The sequence below is a fragment of the Lepisosteus oculatus genome, chromosome 22, assembly GCF_040954835.1.
Source record: "Lepisosteus oculatus isolate fLepOcu1 chromosome 22, fLepOcu1.hap2, whole genome shotgun sequence".
Taxonomy (NCBI): Eukaryota; Metazoa; Chordata; class Actinopteri; order Semionotiformes; family Lepisosteidae; genus Lepisosteus; species Lepisosteus oculatus.
The window spans coordinates 14383567-14405866 of record NC_090717.1 but is presented as its reverse complement, the minus strand read 5'-3'; the positions used below and the strand labels follow the sequence as shown (position 1 = coordinate 14405866).

General features: G+C 46.4%; 2 protein-coding genes across 5 annotated transcripts; one reads left to right on the top strand and one right to left on the bottom strand.

Moving 5' to 3' along the window:
• Positions 1-1836: 1836 nt before the first annotated feature.
• On the bottom strand, positions 1837-14701 carry trafd1 (TRAF-type zinc finger domain containing 1). 3 transcript variants are annotated; one of them, XM_015366097.2, is made up of 12 exons: positions 14595-14701; positions 12827-12881; positions 11044-11179; positions 10151-10204; positions 8491-8899; positions 7574-7849; positions 7054-7121; positions 5289-5477; positions 4651-4783; positions 3489-3714; positions 2943-2991; positions 1837-2209 (listed from the first exon to the last, which is right to left on the bottom strand). In XM_015366097.2, the coding sequence occupies exons 2-12, from the start codon at positions 12859-12861 to the stop codon at positions 2165-2167; spliced, it is 1620 nt and encodes a 539-aa protein (XP_015221583.2). In that variant the 5' UTR covers positions 12862-12881; positions 14595-14701; the 3' UTR covers positions 1837-2164. The 3 variants fall into 3 exon arrangements, with proteins under 3 accessions (XP_015221583.2, XP_015221584.2, XP_015221582.2); XM_015366098.2 differs by lacking the exon at positions 14595-14701 and adding an exon at positions 14442-14580; XM_015366096.2 differs by lacking the exon at positions 14595-14701 and adding an exon at positions 14282-14397.
• Positions 14702-15728: 1027 nt separating this feature from the next.
• On the top strand, positions 15729-20644 carry cfap73 (cilia and flagella associated protein 73). Of its 2 annotated transcripts, XM_069182013.1 has the most exons (7): positions 15729-15943; positions 16768-16873; positions 17285-17389; positions 17994-18194; positions 18908-19129; positions 20137-20295; positions 20563-20644. In XM_069182013.1, the coding sequence occupies exons 1-7, from the start codon at positions 15888-15890 to the stop codon at positions 20620-20622; spliced, it is 909 nt and encodes a 302-aa protein (XP_069038114.1). In that variant the 5' UTR covers positions 15729-15887; the 3' UTR covers positions 20623-20644. The 2 variants fall into 2 exon arrangements, with proteins under 2 accessions (XP_069038114.1, XP_069038115.1); XM_069182014.1 differs by lacking the exons at positions 15729-15943; positions 16768-16873 and adding an exon at positions 16904-17189.
• Positions 20645-22300: the final 1656 nt, after the last annotated feature.

Sequence of the window (22300 nt, the reverse complement as noted above, 5' to 3'; positions counted from 1 at the left end):
AAAGAGCAATTCAAGTCAGCCTTCCCAGCCCACATACGCCTTCATCGGAAACTTTGATTAGCTGTCGGGCCGCGGCTTGATGAGGCCGAGGGGTGATTCTCGGCAGGCGGCGGGGAAACCCGGGGTGCAGGACCAGGACAAGAGTGATGACGGTCATGATGGGGAGGAGAAAAGGAGCAACTGAAAGCAGGCGGCTGAGGGTGATTCACCACAGACCTCAGACAGAGAAGCTTTCCGGTTTCCAGGTTTCAGGACTCGGGTACTGGTTTCAGGTTTATCTGCAAGTTATCATGCCTTCGAGTTGACACGTTCAGAGCAGAGACAAAGTACTTCCTGAAAAAACCTCACAATGTCAGGGCTCCGATCCCCTAGCGAAAGCAGTATTAAACAGCCGGGATTGGCTGGATGATTGGGTGCTCCGATAGGGAGATTGATAGAGGATGAGGCGCACAGACTAGCGACCTGAGCGTGTGTGAATGTTGCTGCTCTGTCCCGGGGCGTCCGACAAGATTTTTATAACCATTTCCAACTGTTTTTATCACTGGGGAGAAATAGACCTCCAAATACCTTAGGAACAACTCTGGACCCAGAATCTCAAAAGTATTTAATGTCTAAAAGTCGATTCTTGCAGACAGTAGGACACTACCACACACTAAGGTGAATTATTCTACTCGGCTCGCACTGTATTGATTAGACGTGTTTTTTTCTGACAGATTTGTACGGCTTTTGGGATACTGGGTTAATACTCCCAATCTTATGGATAAAGCCAAAGGTTTTTAATGACACTTCCTACAGCAGTGGCCTGTCAGCACATTGGGATATTGGTTTTGGAAATTCTAGTCTGGATTGAAGAGGGCTAGAACACTGCTCACAGGAGTAACACATAACTATTCCTAACCTTGCTGTGCTCCCCAGATCTGTAGACAGCAAGGTCTATGGTCTTTATATACTCCTGATTGGCTTAGTAGTGGTAGTTCAGTTTGCTTTGGTAAATAACTGTTCTCTGTAATTTGTATTCCCTCTGACAGAACTAATAAGAAAAGGTTTTATCAGTTCGGTAACAGCCTAGAGAAGACCAGAGAGAGAATCCTCAGCCTCAATCCTCAGGTTTTAAAGTTCCCCTGTTTCTTCTGCTTTTCATTCCTGCTGAACCCAGTTACCATGGCTCACCGAGCTACCACATCAGAAAGGATTCTGGATGAGAGTTAACCCTGTACACAGGCGAAACATATTCAGCAGAAAACAGATCAGAAAGGTCTTGAAACAGCTAGCCACAGTAACTTACTGCTTGGCTGGACTAAAACAGACTGACAGTGATACTCCAGGAGCAGAGGGTCCCTCTTCAGCAGCTTCAGGTCTGAACAAGAATAATGGTAGCAGCCTGAACTGTGTTACTGGAAGGACTGTGACCCCTGGTGGAGAATCACAACTTGCAGTTGTTTGGTGCAATAAAATACCAACAAAGTATAATGGCCTATCTAAAAGAGCAATAGCTTGATACAAGTTACCCAGTGCTGCCACTTAACCCACCTATCGTGGCACAAAGTAGTTCTGATCAGCTGGACACTTTTAAGCAGTTTCAAGTCTTATATTCCTAATGTGTGTGTTTGTATCTTGCTTTAATGCAATGAAGAGTTGCAACATTTAATGCAATCAAAATAGAACAAGTTCTGCCCTTTTCCGAACTGCATAGGTTTCTGTAGGTTAGAATGTATGAACTGTGCACACTAAACATCGAGACTGCTGTGTATGGTCCATTCTCTGTGGCATCTGAGGGGCAGCCACAGAGAACACTTTAAGCCATATTTATGATGCCATAAAGAGAACAAGGCAAGATTACATTTTTTTCCCAGATATATTTTAATGGTCAGTTGATTTGTGTAATCTAGAATAATAAAAATAACATACAAGTTATACTGTTATATAAAACTACCTCTCAGGTCTCACTCATTGAAGCTAAACTCAAATGATATAAAAGTCTGTAAAGCCACAGATTGTAAATGTATTGCATTGCAATTGCAATTGCAATGTTCAGAGACGCTGAGCCCACTGCTATAAGAAAGGACATCAGTTATTCACACAATCCAGATACAGTATAATAGGTGCTGCATAGTTGATGAGAAGCCTCCTGAGTTTCAGAGCTGTCGTCCTCTGGGGAACACTTTCACTCCTCTCCCTTCTCCACACTGCGCGTTTCAGGGGCGAGAGTCTGCATTTTTAAACATTTATCACAGGTTAATACTTTTCAAAGGAGCTGTTCAGTACTTCTGCCTTTACTTGTAATCCAGTTCCCTAATTACCTTAGCCTATATTACGAAGGAGTTTCAGTATATAAGGACACCAGATATTTCAAGGACCACAGTATCCGTTTCACAGCTGCTGGTGCAAACAGCACTATTCCGTTTGTGTGGACAGGGGGCCACCAGCTGAAATCCCCTGCTAAGGCATGGCGCTGTGCAGAGCTCACGTCAAAAAGAATTAGACAATTGGTCATGAGACAAATGCCAAATGGCAAGAAGACAAATGGGACCGATGAGAAGACACCCTACCTGGTTAATCTGGTTTCCTCATCGTGAGACTTTTTGTTATTTAATTTATTTAAAGCCCCTGTTACTCCACATTTTCTAGTATCCATGCTCTTACTGAGAGTCACTAAACTGCAGTAGGTTTAATCACAATAAAGCCCTTGTACTTGCCAAAGCAAACCATAGTAAAATCATGCTTTAAATGCATTAAATCATAAAATACAGTTGATTATACTTGGCTTATCTTTGGACATGGGAGTCTACCTCAGTCCTTAGTCTCTTTTACAGAGGTCTTTGTAAACTCACATCCACAGCACCAGCTCATTTCCAGCCATAGAGTAAGCACAGACCGAAGAGCAGATTCTAATCCCTCTCCATGAGTGGCACTCAAGCTCCTCACTCAGACAGGTACAGTACCTTGGGTGTCGCCGTGTTCCTTGTGTTCGTCCGCCCATCTAATCTTCCTCTACAGTGAAGCAGAGCAGAGACAGTCTGGTGTTAGCCAACAAAGCAAGGACTGGGTACAGGAATGTCATTATAGAGACTAACAGGAAGTATAGGGTGAAACTGTAATACACAGACTATGCATGTCCACAGTGATGTCAATGATTGCGCGGCCCTGCTTGCTCTCCTGCTCTGAATGAAGTAAAGCAGCACTCTGCCCCCAACCGCCCACATAGGCAGCTCATTTTACAGGTGGAAAGTCTTCAATTAGGAAACTTTTAAAGAGTGACACGTTTCCCCCAGCAAATCCATTTGTACTTCTTCAGAAACTGCCAATTTCACAATACTCCTGGGTTCAGGATGTAGTTTCTGTGCCCAGTACATCTAGTTCACTTACTAGGCCTGACTTTAGCACAGCAATCAGGTACAGGGAGGCTCCCTCATTTCTGACTCAACAGCTATTAATAAGCGAAAACCCTCTTGTGAATCAAGCCGGTGTTAGACTGGGAGCGAGGTTACCCTGGCAGTGCTGTGGGGCTGGCGTGCTCCTCAGGGGGGCGAGAGTCTGCACGGCCTCCAGCCCTTCTGACCTGGCCAGCGCAGTGGACAGCCCTGCCTGCAGGGGGCAGGCTGCTCTTCAGGTCAGGCCTCCAGTGCCCCCTGGAGCTCAGCGGTGCCACGTCCTGTACCCCTCTCCCCACGGCCGCCTCTGCCGCCCACTTCTGGGTCTCCGAAACCGGGTCGGCTGTCAAACACGGCAGGTAAGCATAAGACAGAATATTCTTTTTTTTTAATTTAGAAAGAGCAATTATTTCCTTACACCAGACAAAGCTATTCAGCTCGTCTCACTCCTGCAAACCCACACTATGCCCAGGAGAAGTGAGGAGAAAGTAGGAGCATCTTCCAGAACATAAATCACCTTCCACTGCGTTAAATTCAAGGATTCCTCTGCAGTGGCTCAGGTGATTCACCATCTGTGCCAGGCTGGCCCACAGTGTCCACCCCTGGTTCAGCCCCAGTGTCCACAGTGTCCACCCATGTTCCAGTCCCAGTGGAACAGCTTCAGACTGGCTTCAGAGCCCACAGTGTCCACCCAGGTCCAGCTCGAGTGTCCACAGTGTCCACCCCTGGTCCAGCCCCAGAGCCCAGTGCCCACAGTGTCCACCCCTCGTCCAGCCCCAGAGCCCAGTGCCCACAGTGCCCACCCCTGGTCCAGCCCCAGTGCCCACAGTGCCCACCCCTGGTTCAGCCCCAGTGCCCACAGTGTCCACCCCTGGTTCAGCCCCAGTGTCCACAGTGTCCACCCATGTTCCAGTCCCAGTGGAACAGCTCCAGACTGGCTTCAGAGCCCACAGTGTCCACCCAGGTCCAGCTCGAGTGTCCACAGTGTCCACCCCTGGTCCAGCCCCAGAGCCCAGTGCCCACAGTGTCCACCCCTCGTCCAGCCCCAGAGCCCAGTGCCCACAGTGCCCACCCCTGGTCCAGCCCCAGTGTCCACAGTGCCCACCCCTGGTCCAGCCCCAGTGCCCACAGTGCCCACCCCTGGTCCAGCCCCAGTGCCCACAGTGGTCTGAGTGCTGGACTGGCCATAATGCGATTGTGGCAAACAAATACACAGATAAAAACAAAACAGGGGCATCACAGAGATGTACAAACAGACCCACTACAGCGGTTCTCTCACCTTGGGGCCCAAATCGTCTCCTCAGTAGCTCTGAAGAGCATCTGTCTAGATTATCCTCTTTGGTAGGAAGTGCTTTCTGCAGAGAAGGCCTTTCCACGGAGCAGGCAGCTCTGGGTCGGAGGTCACATTTATCCTAAAGTTACAAACGCATTACATCTTGACTCTTGTATATAAACCGTCAGACTGTTCTTTCAAGGGAAATCAGCTGGACGCTCTTGCCCAAGAAACTGAACTTTCAAGGGTTTCAGATGTGTAAATGAAAAATTGCTACAGTGTAGGTCAATTTATTACCTTACTGGGTCATTTTTTTGCACAATCACTTTCTTACAAATTAAGCAATCTGCACTTACAGTTTTTGCATTATGACCTACGGAGCATCATAGCAGTCAGTAAAGACAACACTGCGAGGAAATGGCAATTAAAATATGTCAATTCACTCTTCCCTCGCCACGACTGAAACTCCCTCCTCTCTTAAATATATTTGAATCCACTTATAGTTCCCCGTGACGTGTCTTTGCAGTTTGCTGTATCGTGTGTTTCCAGCAGCTGTGGCAGGCCGGTGTCCGTGAGAATATTCGGCTGCAGCTGCAGCTCACCCGCACAGTCCGAGCTCCAGGAACAAGTGGAGGGAGACACACCTGGTGGTGAAAGACGACATCCTCCTCCAGAGTCACTCCGCAGAACTCGCAGGGGATGAAGACAGAGTCCAACCGGGGCCAGAGAGAAGTGCTGTTGCTGGGGGCCCCATCGAGTGGCCTGGGGCCCTCCTGCTGGGACCCGCCTTGCTTGCTGAAGGAGGCCAGGGCGCTGGCGGGACTGCAGCCAGTCTGCAAACACAGGTGGAGAACACCTGACTTGTCAACCACAAACCTCACTGTCCTGCGGTCTCTTAGAATTAACCACACATTGGGAATTAGGACTGTTTCCTGTTGAATTAGTTACAATCAAATACAATCACTGTGTGACTACATTAATAAATAGCATTTTTTCTTATTCTGATCAAGAGTGTTTTAAAGTAACAATTCACAGAAAACTCAGCGAACACACAGACACAACTAAATTACCAGGGCTGGATTCAGGGACGTAACCCAGCAAATAATTCCAGGGACCCAAGATATAACAAGGTGGGGCTGAAATACCTAGCATTTTGTTTTTATAGGACGATTATCAACCAAGTTTATAATGTGCAACAATGTGCTCCATAGCTTGCCAACACTAAGACAAAAAAATGACATTTGTCTGTGAAGTGAGTCATGGGGCTGTTGATAACTGGAGTCACCATGGGGGCAAATCGCCTGACTGTCCTTTTAATAATCAACTGGGACATAAAGGTCTAAAGAGGTTCGCAAAGAAAGGCTATGCTTGTGTTTACATTACTGAAAATAGGGTATGCTTCAGAATATCTTGTGGACACACAAAAATGTAAACAAAAGAAGGTTTATGTCCGCTGTAAACTATTCACTATAGAAAAGCAGGGATCACCCATTGTGAACGCTATGTCAGTAGCATGCCTGTCATTTTTTTTTATATTCACGTCCCAACAACCTATTCAAAGTTGCATGTCCCCTGCCCTCCCTCTGAGGGTGTCTGTGCAGGGGCCCGTCTGTGAGGCTGAACACTTCCAGCAGCCTGACATTCACCACCTGCACACTTTCCATCACAATAGAAAGTAAAACGTTTGAAACAGCTCCAGTAGTAAACAATTCGTACCCAGCTACCTGCTCTTTATCTTGTTCTCAGTGTAAAAATCTATTCCTTTCATCAGCAGCAAGTCTGATTTCCAAACATTCCTGCTGGAATCATGCTCCGGAATAACCTTTCCTTACTCCCGTCAGTAGTTTGGAATTTGTTACATTACAAAATTCCACAATACAGCTTTTGAGCTTTTAAAGATTTAGTTAATATTTGAGACATCTTTTGTTTAACACCATTAAGCTGTTTCAAATGTAAAAGTACAGTATACGTGAGCTGTAATTTAAATTTTAAAAGAGCTTTTATTTAATTAGATTTTTTTAAGTAAATTGCCTTTACTCCTGTGTCTTTCCTGAACACTGCCTGTACTGCAGTCTTAGTGATCCACAAGGCCAACTTATGAGAGAAAAAACAAGCATGCTTGTGTGTGCCTCGCTTGTGCTTGATGTTTTGTTACACTTGTAGTAGTAGAAAATTTAAGTCACTGAATACTAAGTGAAAGGTCAAACAAGGAAAAATGCAAGCTATTTTAAAGAGCAGCTCATCCCAGTGTTGTTTATAATTTTGCTGACAGTGGAAGCACGAACAAGGTCTCTCTCCACAGACACCATCTTGGACAGAGCGTTCACACGTGAGGGACAGTGAAGAGGAGACAAAGGAACAACAGAAGGACGAGAGTGAGAGCTGGGAGGAAAGAGGAAGGCCCCTCACCTGGTGAAGAATGAGGTCTTCCTCTGGGAAGAGCTCCTCGCAGAACTCGCAGGGCAGCATGGAGTCAGCTGCCGGGGAAGGAGAGAGAGGACATGAGCCATGAGCACTCCGATTTGGACATTCTCCATTCTGTCTTAGATGTGTTCAGCCATAATCCAAAAGAAGGTAGCTCTGCACTAGCAGCACGAAGCAGCAGCAAGTGCTAAAAGCTTAGTTACCATTCAACGGAGGGCTGATGTGTGTCACCAACAGCACTAGAAACACTACTATCAACAAACTGAGGTCACTGCCAAGTCCCCAAATCCCAGCACTGCAGTCCCTGTCATACTCGGTTGTGTGGGGAACCCATTCACCAAGCTCCCACTTAAAGAACTGCCTGGTGCACTGTTACTGCGTTTTGTTACTATATTACTGTACAGTAGACCGGGTAGGAAAACAAGAGCTCACAGACATCAAGAAAACCATTGGGATACGAACGATAAGGAAGGAAAGATCTGACGGAACAGCGGAGAAATCTCACTCCTTCTATCCAGCGTGTTGTTGTCAGGCCCGACAATAGGCTCCGAGATGAAGGGCTGGATCAGGGTGGACAGGCTGTCTGTGAGAACTTCAGTAGCCTCAGCCGTCCTGTTCCCATTGCCCTCCCAGCTGTGCACCCAGCTGTCCACCCAGGTGTCATGGCTGTGGTCACTCTGCAGACTGAGGGCCAGCATGTAGTCGAGCTCCGAGCTCTCGTCTCCTGGGGTCTCCGCTCCTTGCCAGCCTGTGTTGCGTGCCAGATTCTCAACCTTAGCAGCTAGAAAAGTAGCAGAGTAACAGTTAAACTTTGCTGTATTCCTGTTGTTGCCTGTGTGTAAAGGTACTCATCATGACTCCTTCAAGTGGAGTCTAAGTCAATTTTACTCAGTCAGTGTGCAACGTTCCTCACAATACTTCTGGGCCCCACTGTGTGCATCAGGGAGCCAGTGGTCTTAGCTACACCAGCCGGTGAATTACTTTTCACAGTGATTACAGGTCTAACTAGGGGCCCTAACTCCCACTCACAAGCACTCATTTGCAATTTTTCCCCCACTTATAATATAAAGAGTATGAGAATCTGATCAATTTCAAACAAAATGCAACAAAATGATCATTTCTAATCATAATTTTCATTTCCTCATGCATATTCTTGGCTAAAATAACCATCTTCAGATAAGAGACTTCAGTATTTTATTTGGGGGGATGCTTAGGAACATAATGATTCCTGAATTAATCTCCAACCACCATGAAATGATTTAACCGGTGTAATTATTGGTGTATTGGGCAAATACAAACCCCTTCTAACCCCAGGGCTGAAAAGGCTGCTTCTGGAAAGATCCGAAGAAGAGTGAGGACAGTGGGCTCTGTAAGGAAGGGTGTGGCTGGCCCCCCGGAGTGTGTGCGTGTTCAGCGACTCACTCTGGTTCTGGTCCCTGTTCCGCAGCGCCATGTTGCGTCTCAGCGCCGCCCTGGTGCTGTTCTGGACCCGTGCCTCCAGTGTCCGGGGAATGCCCAGGCCCAGGGGCGAGCTGCTGTCCGGGAGCCTGTGACCACTCAGCACATTCCTGACGGCGTTCGTCTCGAACCAGGCCTCCGGCTGGCGCCGCGCCGGGCCCGGCCCGGCCCTGTTGTTGTTCCTCTCCTCGGGCGGCTGGGCTCCACAAACCGCAGGGTGTGCCGCCAGCTCCCTCACCATCACGTTGCGGTGGCACTGGGGGCAGGGCTCAGTGCGCGCCCCACAGTAGCCCTCGTGCTCCGCCAGGCGGCTGAAGGCCACCTCCAGCTCGCAGTACCGGCAGCCCGTCAGCCGCAGACTGCAGGCCAGCTTCTGTGTTCAGGGGAGGCGCGGGCTGTTAGGCTTGTACCAACGACCCTCTCGAACACAAATCAAGTCCAGTCCAAACTGGACTTACACACTGCATGAACTACCCGAAGGCTTTTATCTCCAGCACTGTTTGTCACCTGCTACAAAACACGAGAATCTTCTTTCTGCATCCTTTGGTCTACTGCACTGTTCCCCAGCCTGTGGGCCAACTCCAGGTGTCCCGAGAGTAACTCCCACAATGCACTGAAGCTCTTCCAGTGTAACCCACTGCTGCTCGTGACGTCGCCGCTCCACCCCGCCGGTTCGTCCCGCAACACCTGAGCGCCAACCCGCGTCTCCGGCGTAACACAACAGGGAACCAGCCGAGTGAGCTAAAGGAGACCCCCCCAGCCCAGGCAGGTGAGGTCCCTGCTGCGCGCAGGGAGGGCGATGACATCACCGTGTCCGAACTCCCTCCACTACACTCAGGATTATTACTCTGCAACACGATGATCAGCTTAATGCACATTAAATTTAGAAGTTCTGGCTTGATTAGCTTTTTCCCCTTTACTTGTATATTTTAGGCCATATCACAAAACTGCCAATTAGAGGAACTGATATTATAAAGGCAAAAACCTGTTAGCCAACATTATTCAAGATACAATTTTTTTAAAGCAAAATTCACACTCTTTTGTCAGTGTACAAGGTTGGGAGACATGAGACATAGATATAAATGTAACCGTCTTAATTAACAGCTTGCTAATGCCAATCCAACGTATGTGTTGCATATTTTCTGAATACATATATTTAGTATCTGTATAATTATTTACCATAGTGTACAATAGCACCAAATGTTTCTCATTTGGTCACATCTTTTCCACACATAATATTTCTGCACCAAAAAATGCTTCAGCTGCACATGTGGATAAAATTAGTTGAAAGCATGATAACTGATTAAAACCAACCACAGCAAACAGTCTGCTGAGAGGGGCATGACTGTATTTTAATTTGCACTGGTGTATATTTTTTCATTCACAATAACTCACTTGAATACCCCTTACAAAATTTAAATATTTCCATAATGATCTCTAACTCTTCCTGTGTGAACTGCCAACATAGGGAAACTGTTACTTTATCTCCTCTTTCATTCATCTTTCTCAAGTGGTGTTTATCCAACTTGTCGCCTTATTGTTTCTACTGATTTACTGGTGAATCTGCAGAGGCAACAGAAACAGCTCACTGTAGGCAAGTGGTATCAATGACATTCTTACATACCTGGTGTGTTTCCATCTGGCCTTTCTCCACCTTCAAGCCACATTTGCATTGCACCTGGAAGACACGAGTAATCCATAAGCAAATAATTCACAGCTGTGGCCAATCATACAAGCAACATCTTCTGTTCTAATGCCAGTCCTATAGAACTCACTTCTGATGATTGATCATTAAGTGAAACTGTTGAAAATCTGCTACTTGTATGAAAAGGTATATACACAATCATAATGTTAATATTGACATTTCTTTATATATATATATCCTGCTTTAATGGATGTAACCTATGAATGACTTATTTTACAATTCACAAAACATTTAGCAGAGGGTCACCCAGGCTGGCCCTGGGGGACCACACACCTGCTGGTTTTCACCCCAGCCGAACTGAATTATCTAACTGAAACCTGCTACTAGCTCCGAGCCAGTCGGTTGAGGCCCTCAGTATTAAGATTCATCGGGAAGACAGAGCACGAGGAGAAACAATGACTTGCTAGGGGTAATACACAGTGAGTCAAGACTCGAACTGGGAACAGGCCACTTCTTCCACCTGCAAAACCTACTGATTTTGGGAACTTCAACATGAGCTACTTCAGTGCCCCAAAAGCCATCTATAGACTTTCATGACAAAACTTGAATTTCAATGTATGTTTACATGCCCACTCAGTTTACAGTCCTGAATTGCTCTGAGACTGGGTACAAGCTCTGTGCCACACATGGCAGAGATGCGCCTGTGACACGCCAGCCTGCAGAGTCACTTGTCCCCTGACGGGTTGTGAGCCCTGACGTCACTGGAACCCAGAGGCCCAGCAGGTCCCAGGGTTTGCCGTGCTGCAGGACGGCTGAGAGGCTCGCTGCCCTGTGACGGACAGTGGCCCTGGACAGGCGCTCCCCAGCCTCACCTGGGTGTGCTCCTGCTGCCGGTGTTCCTCCAGCTCGGAGCGGGGAACAGGCTCCTGGCAGTGCTCACACAGCGCGATGTTCCGCCTGCAGTGCATCTCGTGCATGGTGAAGTTCCCCGCTGGGATGTCGCGCTTGCTGCAGGGGGAGGGGAAAACCCAGACAAGCGTGTGTTTTCTCACCTAAGGGTTGCTCCTCAAGCTGACACAGCAAGCCACTTACCCATTCTGTGTACAGCCCTATACATCAACTACATCCGACTCCTTTTGACAGACACAACCAGTCACAGAATGCCTCAGTAATGCCCATTGAATGCACAGACTGATTTAGAATTGTACTTTTTTTAAGTTGTCACCAGCAACCCCTGACGTCTGAGGACAGAGGGTGAGCTGGCAAGTCCCAGCTCCAAATTCAAGGAAGAACAGGGAGAACCAAATAAAAAAAATAAGTAAAATTGTGCAAATTAAGAAAATAGCTACACTAAAAAATCTTATATCCAAATCCAACTTCCCTCTCCCCATGAAAGACAGAAATGCTTCCAAAAGAGGGAAACATTATTTAAAATAACCACTGAATGAGTTTGATGAGATTTGACTTTATTGCTGAAGTAGAACAGACCCAGAAGACTCCATTCCTGGACTGGAGAGCTCTACTGTTACCCTCATAGCCGGTTCATATGGTGTGATCATCCTACACATGCATAGATGTAAAGGTCTTATTGAGACTATCACAAACAACTACTGTAAATATCATGACTCATTCACGAGCCACCTTGGGAGATGCCTGAATGTTCTTGTGGATTTCTTTAAAGCTGGTTTTCAGAGGGAATGTAAATATGGGAATAGAGACTCTGAGACTAACGCTTTGTTGCAGGAGCCAGATCACACTGGAGTCAAAGGACCACACACACAGAATCTATCTGTGATCTGTCTGTGGGCGCCCATCAAAAAGACACCAGCAGAGACCAAACACATTCAACACAAAACATCAGTTTAAAAAAGCCCTATGAAATATCCAAAACAAAAAATGTCCTCCTGTCTTGTGATCTACAATGTGTGTAACATGAGCAACATCCCAAAAGAGACCAAAGAGCTAAAGTGCATTTGAGAAAACAAACAACCTTTTAGGGGGGCTGACTTAGAGGCGTTCAATAACAACCTCACTGATGCCAGCGCCTCCCCACTGCCTCCTCAGCCAAGCACACAACATAACCATCTGAACTCACACACAGAGCCCGGTCATATTCTACTGACAGTATAGAACACAATCAGAGTTTTTATTTGTAGGCCAAATAATCTGCAAAAAGAATCTCCTTCAACAGTCCTTCAAGATGGAGGTAAATCCTATTGATAGGAAACTTGCATTCACTCAGGTACTGTATGAATGCACACTACACTGGACCATTACATGATACATTCAAGAGGACTGACAACAATAACTAATAAAGGTAATTTAACAACAGTCACATTTCATTTCACAAAAGCTTGATTCTGTCAATAAAATGAGATTTTTCACAGCACTAACAGGCTGCATCAAGGCGTGTGTGTCTGGTAGTGAAAATGTTATAACGCAGACAGAGAAGATCCACAATATGCATTGTTTTAAAAAGGAAGACCAGCACAATTTCTGCATTAGATCTTGAGATGAATTACAAAAACAAGCTCCATGAGCAAACACAGTCTTCTTAGAAAGGTCATACTAGTAATCAAGTAACGCACTCAGCTCTGCTGCAAAACCGTATCTTGGTTGTATAATCTGATCTGACCAGGACTTTGGGATATTTACCAGTTGGCACATAGTTGTGTGTTTTCCTCTGCCATCCTTTCGTCTTCAATACCCTCTGCAAAAAAGAAAAGATTTAAAACCACATTAACACAGCCACACAAGAATTAGCAGAGAAGTGAGTGAAAGCGACTGAAGCACCAGCCCGAGCACAGTCCTCTGAGCAGTTCAGAACAGTTCAGCCCAGCCCAGGACTCCTGGCCTTTCCTAGGAGAATCTGGTCTGAAACTCCAGGTAAACTGCACTCACAAACCCCACAGGAGGCCCCTTCCACCTCTGCTCTGTTCCACTGCACTGTCCCATCTGATGACCCCAACTTGCTTGACTGGATTCATCTGTTCTACACAGCTCACCGGCTTCCTCCAGTTCAACATGGTTATATCAGTCACAAGCCATGACAGAGGGAAGAATTCCCCCTGAATTTCCCACAATAAAGTTGAGCAATGCTACTTCCCCAACACAACTGCTGCCACTATTTTCATGGGCATCTCAACACGTTAGAATAGTAATGATGCTGGCGTGTTGTAAGACAATGTCAGACAGGGGTCAGTAAATTCTCACTAGATAAGAAATTCAACAAACTTCAAAACTGAAAGTAAGATGGATCCTATTTCCTCCGTTAAAGAGTTTCAATACTTTGCCAGAAGCTTTCAGTTTAAGAAACTGCACACCTTTTAAAGGAATAGAACTTATAATTAATAGCCTAACAAGGACATGTGCCTGATGCTTGAATTATTTTCTGTATGTTTTAATGAAAAATATTGCTGTGATAGCAGCTTAGCACCTAAATTCAATTAGCACCTAAAGTATTTTTGTTTTTATTGCTGTTTATTCAAAACATTGGTAATTTACCATTCTTAACTACGTGTATGAAGCCTGTGTGTACTAGCTGCTACAGTCTGTTACATCGTGAGGCAGACCCCTTGTAGGATATTGATCAGTGAATAAATTAATCAGAAGGACATATTGAACAGGTCGGTGACTGTATCTCATATACTGCATCTAGTTACAGAAAACGCCCAAGACTATAATCTATGCTATGAATAAGTCCACATGACTACACTCCTTCGAGTCTCATTTCTGCTGAACTGAAACTGCAGTCTACAGTACATCCCAGTCACGTACATGACACACACATATTCACACCAATCAGTACAATAAAGGAGGAATTCACAGCCCGGAATTTAAAGGTTGAACCAACATTAAAATCAGTGGTCATTATACAGTATGTTATTCAGTTGGATTTAAAACACACATCTCAGAAAAATATAATCACTTTCACTTGTTAAATGCAGTCACCCGAATACTAAGCATACAGCAGTTAAACCATTGGTCACCCGCAGGTTACGAGGCTGGAGAGCCGGTAGCAGGAAGGATCGGTGTTCATGGCAAGATGTTTCCGGTCAAATGGTCTCACTTTACAGTGCAAAGGCTCCATAACTGTAGCGTTCGTATTACCTGAAACAACCTGTCGCCCGAGTCGGGAAAACCTGGGACGAATGTTACTTCTTTTAATAAAAAGAATTTCAAAAGTCATCCAGAAGAGGACAAAGGGGCGATCGCTTGGGACAAGTTTCGTGTCTGAGCTTTTACTTTCCCTTCCAGTCGAGGAACTGACCTCAGTGTTTCCCGTCCCAGAAAAGAAAAGCCCGGCTCGCTGCACTGTGAACGGAAGCTGCCCTCTTCTTCACTGCTGACACCCGCCTGTTAATCAAAATCCGCAGAGGAGAACCCCACTAGACCACCGCCTACATCGAGAGAGGCATCCTACCTGTTCACGGCCTCTGTCCGTCCTCTTGGCTACCTGGCTGTAACAGACCCTCGTTACAGCTAGACAGCTGAGCGACACTGCTGCGGCCGCTTCCGGGTCCGCCCACCGGCCCGCGGATTGGTTGGACCGCGAAATTCGTACAATGTTTGGCCAAAATATCCGTCACTCTGAATCGACGCGCAGACATCTGGAATCCTGATTGGACAGAAAGCGTGCTCTTCGGCTTCCCTCCACCCCTTTAATGGGCATTGCCATGACAATAGCACCTGTCAACGACGTAATAGGGAACGCCCATCCTGCTTGCTGTCCGAGTGTAACCACTCTAACTCTTGGCTTTCCAGACAGACGTGATGTCTTCAAAAGTCACACGAACACAGACGGTTAAATAAATTTACAAGCTGGCCAAATGATATGGTCGAATGCCTGAACCCCACGATTGAATTCGGCGTATGAGTTTGTTTTTCCCCATATTTGTTTTCTGAAAGGAAGATACAGTATCTCCATGTCGGTGCCCAAACAATGGACGTCACTTCCAGTGAAGTCTGGTGAAATGTGCATGTAATGTAGCTTGGCCAGGGGACACCACGCCAATCCATGTCAAAACACTACACTGCCAGCTCTATGGCAACCTCTGGAGCATGCTGAACTATTTTCCTAGCTAGAGAGTTGGGGAGTGACTTCTTCAGCTACAGCACTATGCAAGCGAAGGCTCCTTTGAATCGGTGAATCTAATATTAAAAACTGGACCACACCAAAGCAATAAATCCCTGATAACCTGTAAAAACAATCCGCCTTATTGCATGAACTTTAAAGCGTGCTCTTTATTCAATGTTCAGTTAGTGTGATTTACAGAGGACAGGAGTTTTCTGTCCATGCCTGTGAAGTGCTTGAGTGGAGTGCCCAGAAAAGAGCTATTGTAAGGCATCATTATTACTTAGCAGGATGAACTTCATAGATCAAATAAAAGCCGAATCCGGGTAACCCCTAGATACCGCCGATTGGTCAGCCCATCTCACTGCAAACGTCAAACATCTCTTTTCACGACACCGTGAGTAGCTATACCAATACCTACCATTGGAGGGCGTACGTGAGTAGACATCGGAATGTGTCTAAACACAAAATCAGTTCTTTGAAAGGGCCGGAAGACTGGCTGGTGCCTGCTTGTTACCATAGGAACGACAACAGCGTCCCGACTGTGGATCTGCACAGCCGGAGCGATTGTAATCAAGGACTGAAACGAGCACCTAGTGCGTTGATTTCCAGACGAAGGAGAAGAAGCTCCGACCGATAAAAATGACTTTAAACTTGGAAGACTATTTCCGAACAGTCTATGAAGACAAACTGCTTGTGTGAGTAACTACCAGCACTACACTGTTTCACCTTTCTGAGCGTGCAAGTTGTCTGGTTACAGACCCATGCAGCTGTAGACCTTTAGAAATGAAACAAGACACGGTGTTGAAAGTTTTCACGTGTGTTCTTTTCCTCTAACCTTTTCAAAACGTTTGAACCGCTGGCGAGAAACGCTCAAACGTTTTCTATTGTATATGCCGTTCTTGTAACCAAAATAATAACAATAATAATAATAATTGCTTACACTTATATAGCGCTTTTCTGGACACTCCACTCAAAGCGCTTTACAGGTAATGGGGATCCCCTCCACCACCACCAGTGTGCAGCCCCACCTGGATGATGCGACGGCAGCCATAGTGCGCCAGAACACTCACCACACACCAGCTCTCAGTGGGGAGGAGAGCAGAGTGATGAAGCCAATTCACAGAGGGGGATTGTTAGGAGGCCATGATTGATAACAGCCGATGGGGAAATTTGGCCAGGATGCCGGGGTTACACCCCTACTCTTTTCGAGAAACGCCCTGGGATTTTTAATGACCACAGAGAGTCAGGACCTCGGTTTTACGCCTGTTTACAGTATAGTGTCCCCGTCACTATACTGGGGCATTAGGACCCACATGGACCACAGGGTGAGCACCCCCTGCTGGCCCCACAAACACCAAAATAAACTTCGTTTTCCTGACAGTAAACACAAATAGCCTGCAGCACACTGTAATTAGCTGCAATCTTTTCCTTGTATTATAAAAACACTGGTTCACTGGGGTCTCAATCTAAATGGCGAATTCCGGTGGAATTGCTCCCGGGTTCTCGTGCCTGTGTGCAGGAAGATGCCGCCCCGCGAGGACGACCAGCTGACCACCGCCACGCGCCTGCTGCAGCAGAGGAGGGAGGTGGCGGAAGTGGAGCAGACCCTGGCCACGCGGAAAGAGGTGCGCCGGTGCGTGGCTCCGCGGAGCATGGAGATACGTCATCAGAAGGGGCCTGGATCTGCCCAGTTAAAAGCCTGAGTTAAATTATTTCTTAAAATCTTGGCACAACGAAACGACCACATCTGCAAATGAGAAACCAGAGAGCAACACTTACCCAGCAGCAATTATCCACAAATAAATAGACGAGAGTAGTCTAGTTCATATTTGTGTATGTTGTGCAGCACTATATAACTGTTGATGAAATTCCAAAAGCATTGATGAAAACAGATGGATGAAAAGAAATGCTTCCAGTAACCAGACTTCAGCCTGCTGTTAGGTGTGTGAAATGTCAGCTGTCCTGTGGCTCGGGAGGCGGGGGGGAGCTGGGCGCTGTCTGCGGGCCGCTGACCACAGCCAGCCTTCTGCCCACAGGACTTCCAGATGAGGCTGGAGAGGCTGCAGCAGCGCAGGGAGGAGCTCGGGCAGAAGGAGGAGATGCTGAAGGAAGCCCTCCTCAAGTTCGACAAGTTCCTGAAAGTGAGCCCGAGGGGTTAGAGCTCGCGCTGGATCCACACCAGCCAGTTCTCATAGCCACCTACACACAGACCCCGATACACTCTGAGGAGCTCTGGTTAATATATACAGATATAACCTGTTTTGGGCATTGTGGCTTAAAATAGTGATTTATAAATAGCAGATGATAAATAAATTACAGGCTCTCAGCCCTTTAAGACAGACCCCTTTTCAAATCATTATAGGGACCCCCACTGTAAACAGCAGGACTGAGGAGCCCCCTGACCCTGATCCTTCAGCTGAACCGCAGTCTGATCTGAAGCCAAGTCTTCCAGGGGAACCGCAGCCCTAGTTTTATATTTCGGGGGTTAGAAAAAATCGGCAATGATGAGAGCATTTCAAACCACAGTGGAAGTAAAACGTAAACAGTAACTTGTGAAACCTCCAATTTACGCCACAAAATAGACAAACCCCCAGGTGTGCGCAGCGACATGTTCTGCGATTCTGAACGAAGCAGCCCTGTGACATGGTAAACAAGCAGGCTTGTGAAGACATCTCTTTTAACCTCGACTTCGAGACGGTTTTGCCAATAAATGGAACTTGTTAACTGTGTGTGTGTGGGCCTCAGGAGAACGACTCCAAGCAGAGCCGAGCGGTGAGGAAAGCGCGGGCCGAGAGGAACATGGCGCGACAGAAGGACCGCGAAATCAAGCAGCTGTCTCAGGAGATCGCCGCCCTTCAGGCCTGGAGGGAGCGGCTAGAGGGGAAAGTGAAGGAGAACGCCATCTACTGGGCGTACCTGGTCAGCGCCACCGACAAGTCTGAGAAGGTCAGCCCGGGTGTTTGACTTCATGGAATATGGAAAAACAAGGAATTAATATTAATATACATCAATCAAGATATCATATCATTTTTGTAAAAATCAGTTACTGGATTAACGTGCATGTTTTCATCTTTTGTTCTTTAATCCACTAATCCACATTTACTCATTTACTAATTAATCACTCAGCTGTTTTACTTGAGAGGTGAAATTACCACTACTTTCAAGTATGTGTCTCCCCAGGAGCGGGGCTGGTCACCCCTGATGTAGTGGATGTAAGGGCTGCAAACTGAGTTTTTGTCCAAACACTTCAATTACAGAGGAGTGTATCGTGTACGAGCGGCACGGCCTTGCTGGGCCCAGTTCCCCTGCTGCTCTCTCCCCGTGTTCACCCGGGTTTCCTACCACAGTCCAAAGATGCTGGTGGATTAACTGGCTTTCGGGAAGACTGGCCCTGGGGCAAGTGTGTGTCCTAAGATGGCCTAGCGTATCTGTCCAGGGCGCCTTGCACCCGTTGCTTGCCAGTACAGGCTCTTTGAGCCGGAATCGGATGAAGAGGTTATAATATGAATGGATGGATGGACCACATGTACAACAGTGAACAGCTTATATAAAGCATAACAATGCATTCTGTACCAACTCCAGCCAGAGCTATGGGTGTGGGGATCAGTCCCCAGTAGTTGTGGGGAAGCATGCAAGCTGAAGAGCTGTGGCCGCTGCAGTTCCAGGAGATCCGCGAGCTGATCGGCCGCTTCGACACCATGCTGTCCACGCGGGAGCAGCTCCTGCAGCGGGAGAGCGAGGGCCAGGGCCGCCTGGAGGAGGAAAAGCAGCGTCTGCGCCGCTTCGTGAAGGAGCGCAGCGACCTCATCCTGCAGCACAACAACCAGCTGGCCGCGCTGCAGACGCAGCTCGACCAGGCGCGCGCGCTGGCGCTCAAGTGGGTACGGGACTCTGGCCGAGACCGCCCGAGCTGCAGCAGAGCAGGGGGGTTCACAGTGGGCTCCCCAGAAAAGCTCTAAAAAATAAGAAACCGCCACGGCACTGCCAGGTAAGACTGGAGCTGTTTGAAAGGGTTCCCAGTTTCCCAGCGAATCCTGACTCCTGTGACGTACTGTGCTCCTGCAAGCCTGCAGTGATGTCAGCCAGAGGCCGAGCTGCTCCGTTAAGCCTGCGCTCCGGAGTGACAGGACGCCACTAGCCCTGCAGGCGTGTGTGCTGGAGGAGCAAGACTACATGCCTCATTCTCTCCCAAGCAATACAGGTGTCGAAACCAAGGTTTTAAACATCTGGCGATTCCCAGTTTTTCAAGAATACTTTATAACAACAAACCCATTTGCACCTCTTCAATCATGCAAAGAGGCAAAACAGAGTCGGAGCTCTGTTGGAGACCATTATTTACTGTACCAGTGTAACTCATTTATCAAGTACAGTCCCAATATATCCATCAGTACCTGTGTAGGTAGCAACTCGAAGTTGATATTTAAATGTTAGAGACATTTCATTGCCAGCAGTTACTGCTGCATGCTGTATTGTGCATTTGATAAACTTTGATTTATTGAAGTTGTCTGTACGGCTGGCCTCAGAAAGTCTAAAGAGCACAGCTTTCTTCATGAGCAAACAAGAGATGCCTTCCATGCAGGCCATTTAAGCTTGTTTTTAAATTAAAATCACATCGGGAGACGCTGTGATGCTTTGCAAATGTTGTATCATACCAATAGACTGTCATTGTTCAAAGGTTGAGATTGGTTTTACATTTCTAAATAAAAGCATACTTCCTTACCATAAGTAAAAAGTGAAACTGGTGATGTGTACACATTTTAATAGTAATCATACTACTCTATCCTCTTTTCCAAAAGGCTCTCAGCCTAATTAATTTTTAATTAATTTGGTGTCGAGCGTAGTTTGTCCATAGGAAACTTATGTGGGTCTTTAATCTCTTGGTGTGTAGGAGTCAAAGTGGAACCACATCCAAGCCACAGCAGCCAAGAAGACCCTGCTTTTGGGCCAGATCAAGGTGGTGATCCTCAACCTATTCCAGATGGTCAACAAGCACACCCAACAAGACTCAGACGTGTCCATAGAAGACCCAGAGGGACAGCTGGACAGGGTCAGTGCTGTTTTAAACGCGGCCTGGCTTCATGAATAAGGCAGTAGCGTGGAGTACTGGTTAAGACTCTTACTATAATGCCAAAGATTCAAATCCTACTTCGGAATACAATTACCGCTGGTCAAAATACCTTACCGAGACTGGCGCAGCTAGCAATTATATCAATTTGTATTTGTAATATCTAATTGCAACCTCTGAGAGTTGCTTTGAGGAAAAAGGCTCAGACACAAAATGTTGAATCTTCTGCATTCTGATTCCCAATGGCAGATTCAGCTCTTCACTCAAGACCTGTCCGACATCCTCTCCGAGCTGAACCTTCCCGCGTAGAGTGCCTTCAATATCTAATCAGGTGAGAGCTGGGCAGTCATTAGCACTGAACCTTTAGAAAATAATTAATGTTCATTTTAAAGGAACAAGTAAAGGTTTATTCCATATCGGAAAGAGAAGAAAAGAAACAACGTTTCAGCTGTGGAGCCTTCTTCGGATGTGAGCTCACCCGAACAAGTAAAACCTTCACTTGTTCCTTTGCAGCTCACTCATGCTGTCGCAGCTGCCTACTTGGATGTTCATTTTAGTCAAGTCCAGGTCCTGCACCACCTTAGTTATCAAGGCGTGTTGTAAGAACATCAAACGTGTTTATTTCCAACAGATAAAAGAATCTAATGACCACACGCAGAAGGCTGTTCCACTGAAGAGGGCCATGTAGCAGATGTCGCATGACAGGGCCCCCAGAGTCCTTTTGAAGATGGAAACTGGACATCTCTCCCTTTTTGTTTATTTTGAAGTTTCCAATATAGTTATATATTGAAGAGAACCTTACTTAACATCTTTGGGACAAAAGATCTTAAAATGAATTCCTAGCAACGATTAACCAGCAGTAACGTCAAAAAGGATCTGGAAACAAAAAAGCTTCCAGTTTCTGCACATCGAGGTTTTTCTACAAGCTAATAACTTCAAATATAATAGTACTTTGTAGTGCGATCAAGAGTGATAAGGAGATGATTTCAGTCACTGCCAGTAATCACAGTTCCTTATCCTGCTCTCAAAGACAATTAAAAACTATGAACACTCCTGTATTATTTCATGTGCTCACAAGTCAAGCAATATTTGAACCAAGTAAAACTAGGACTGTGGGAGCATGGCATGATTACAGATTTTCCATGTCCCAGTGTTAGCCAGACTGAATGATATTAAAATAAAGTGGGGAGCTCACTATATACAATCTTAATCACAACTTAAATGTGAATATTCCATCACATAAATTCATTTTTTTCTATAACTTCTTTCTGAATGATGTGATGTTTATGTTTTTAAGGCCTTGGTAAACAAGCTCCTTGATGGCCGTCAGCCAATTTGCTAGAACCCATCTAGTGAAAATCCTTGAACACCATCTGGCTTTTGTCATTATTTCTGTACAATCTGATGAACACTGCAGAAAAATGAAAAGTACTGTATTTTTATTATGCATATTAAATATAAAGAAAATCGCAGTAATCCATTTGTTGTGAATTGCAATGGAGAATAATACCCCACATTCCACACATTCACTGAACACTTGTGCACCACTAAACGCAGGGAACAGCAATAATCCACCTGGCATTTCAGAAATGATTAGAAAGACAGCCGTCACAACATAAATAACTGCATACTTGTAATAATGGTTCCTCCCCGAATTCCTCCCCACAGTCCCCAGACAGGTGTGAATGTGCGTCTCTGCTCGGTCACGGACTGGCGTCCGTCTAGGATGTACCCCACCTTGTGCCTGTTGCTTGCTGGGGAGCCAGAGCCTATCCCGGTGACCCTAAATTGGATGAAGTGGTTGGAGAATGAATGAATGTGATCAATTGTAACCACCCTAATCTCGGGACACGGAAGCAAAAGTACATCTCAGTTAGCTCTTCCATAGGATAGCTGGAGAGCTCATCTATTGCACTGGAATGGAAGTTCACAGTCGTACTCTCCACTCCAGAGGCGCCGACAGGTACAATTTCAGTGCCAAAACTGT

Coding starts and splice junctions, on each gene's coding strand:
- cfap73 (XM_069182013.1), top strand. CDS start 15,888: ATGACTTTAAACTTGGAAGACTATTTCCGAACAGTCTATGAAGACAAA. Junction 17,390..17,993: donor AGTTCGACAAGTTCCTGAAA/GTGAGCCCGAGG, acceptor TGTGGGCCTCAG/GAGAACGACTCCAAGCAGAG. Junction 19,130..20,136: donor GCGCGCTGGCGCTCAAGTGG/GTACGGGACTCT, acceptor CTTGGTGTGTAG/GAGTCAAAGTGGAACCACAT.
- trafd1 (XM_015366096.2), bottom strand. CDS start 14,360: ATGACTTTTGAAATTCTTTTTATTAAAAGAAGTAACATTCGTCCCAGG. Junction 7,122..7,573: donor CAACACGCTGGATAGAAGGA/GTGAGATTTCTC, acceptor CTTCCCCGGCAG/CTGACTCCATGCTGCCCTGC. Junction 3,715..4,650: donor GAGACGATTTGGGCCCCAAG/GTGAGAGAACCG, acceptor CGTGTTTGACAG/CCGACCCGGTTTCGGAGACC.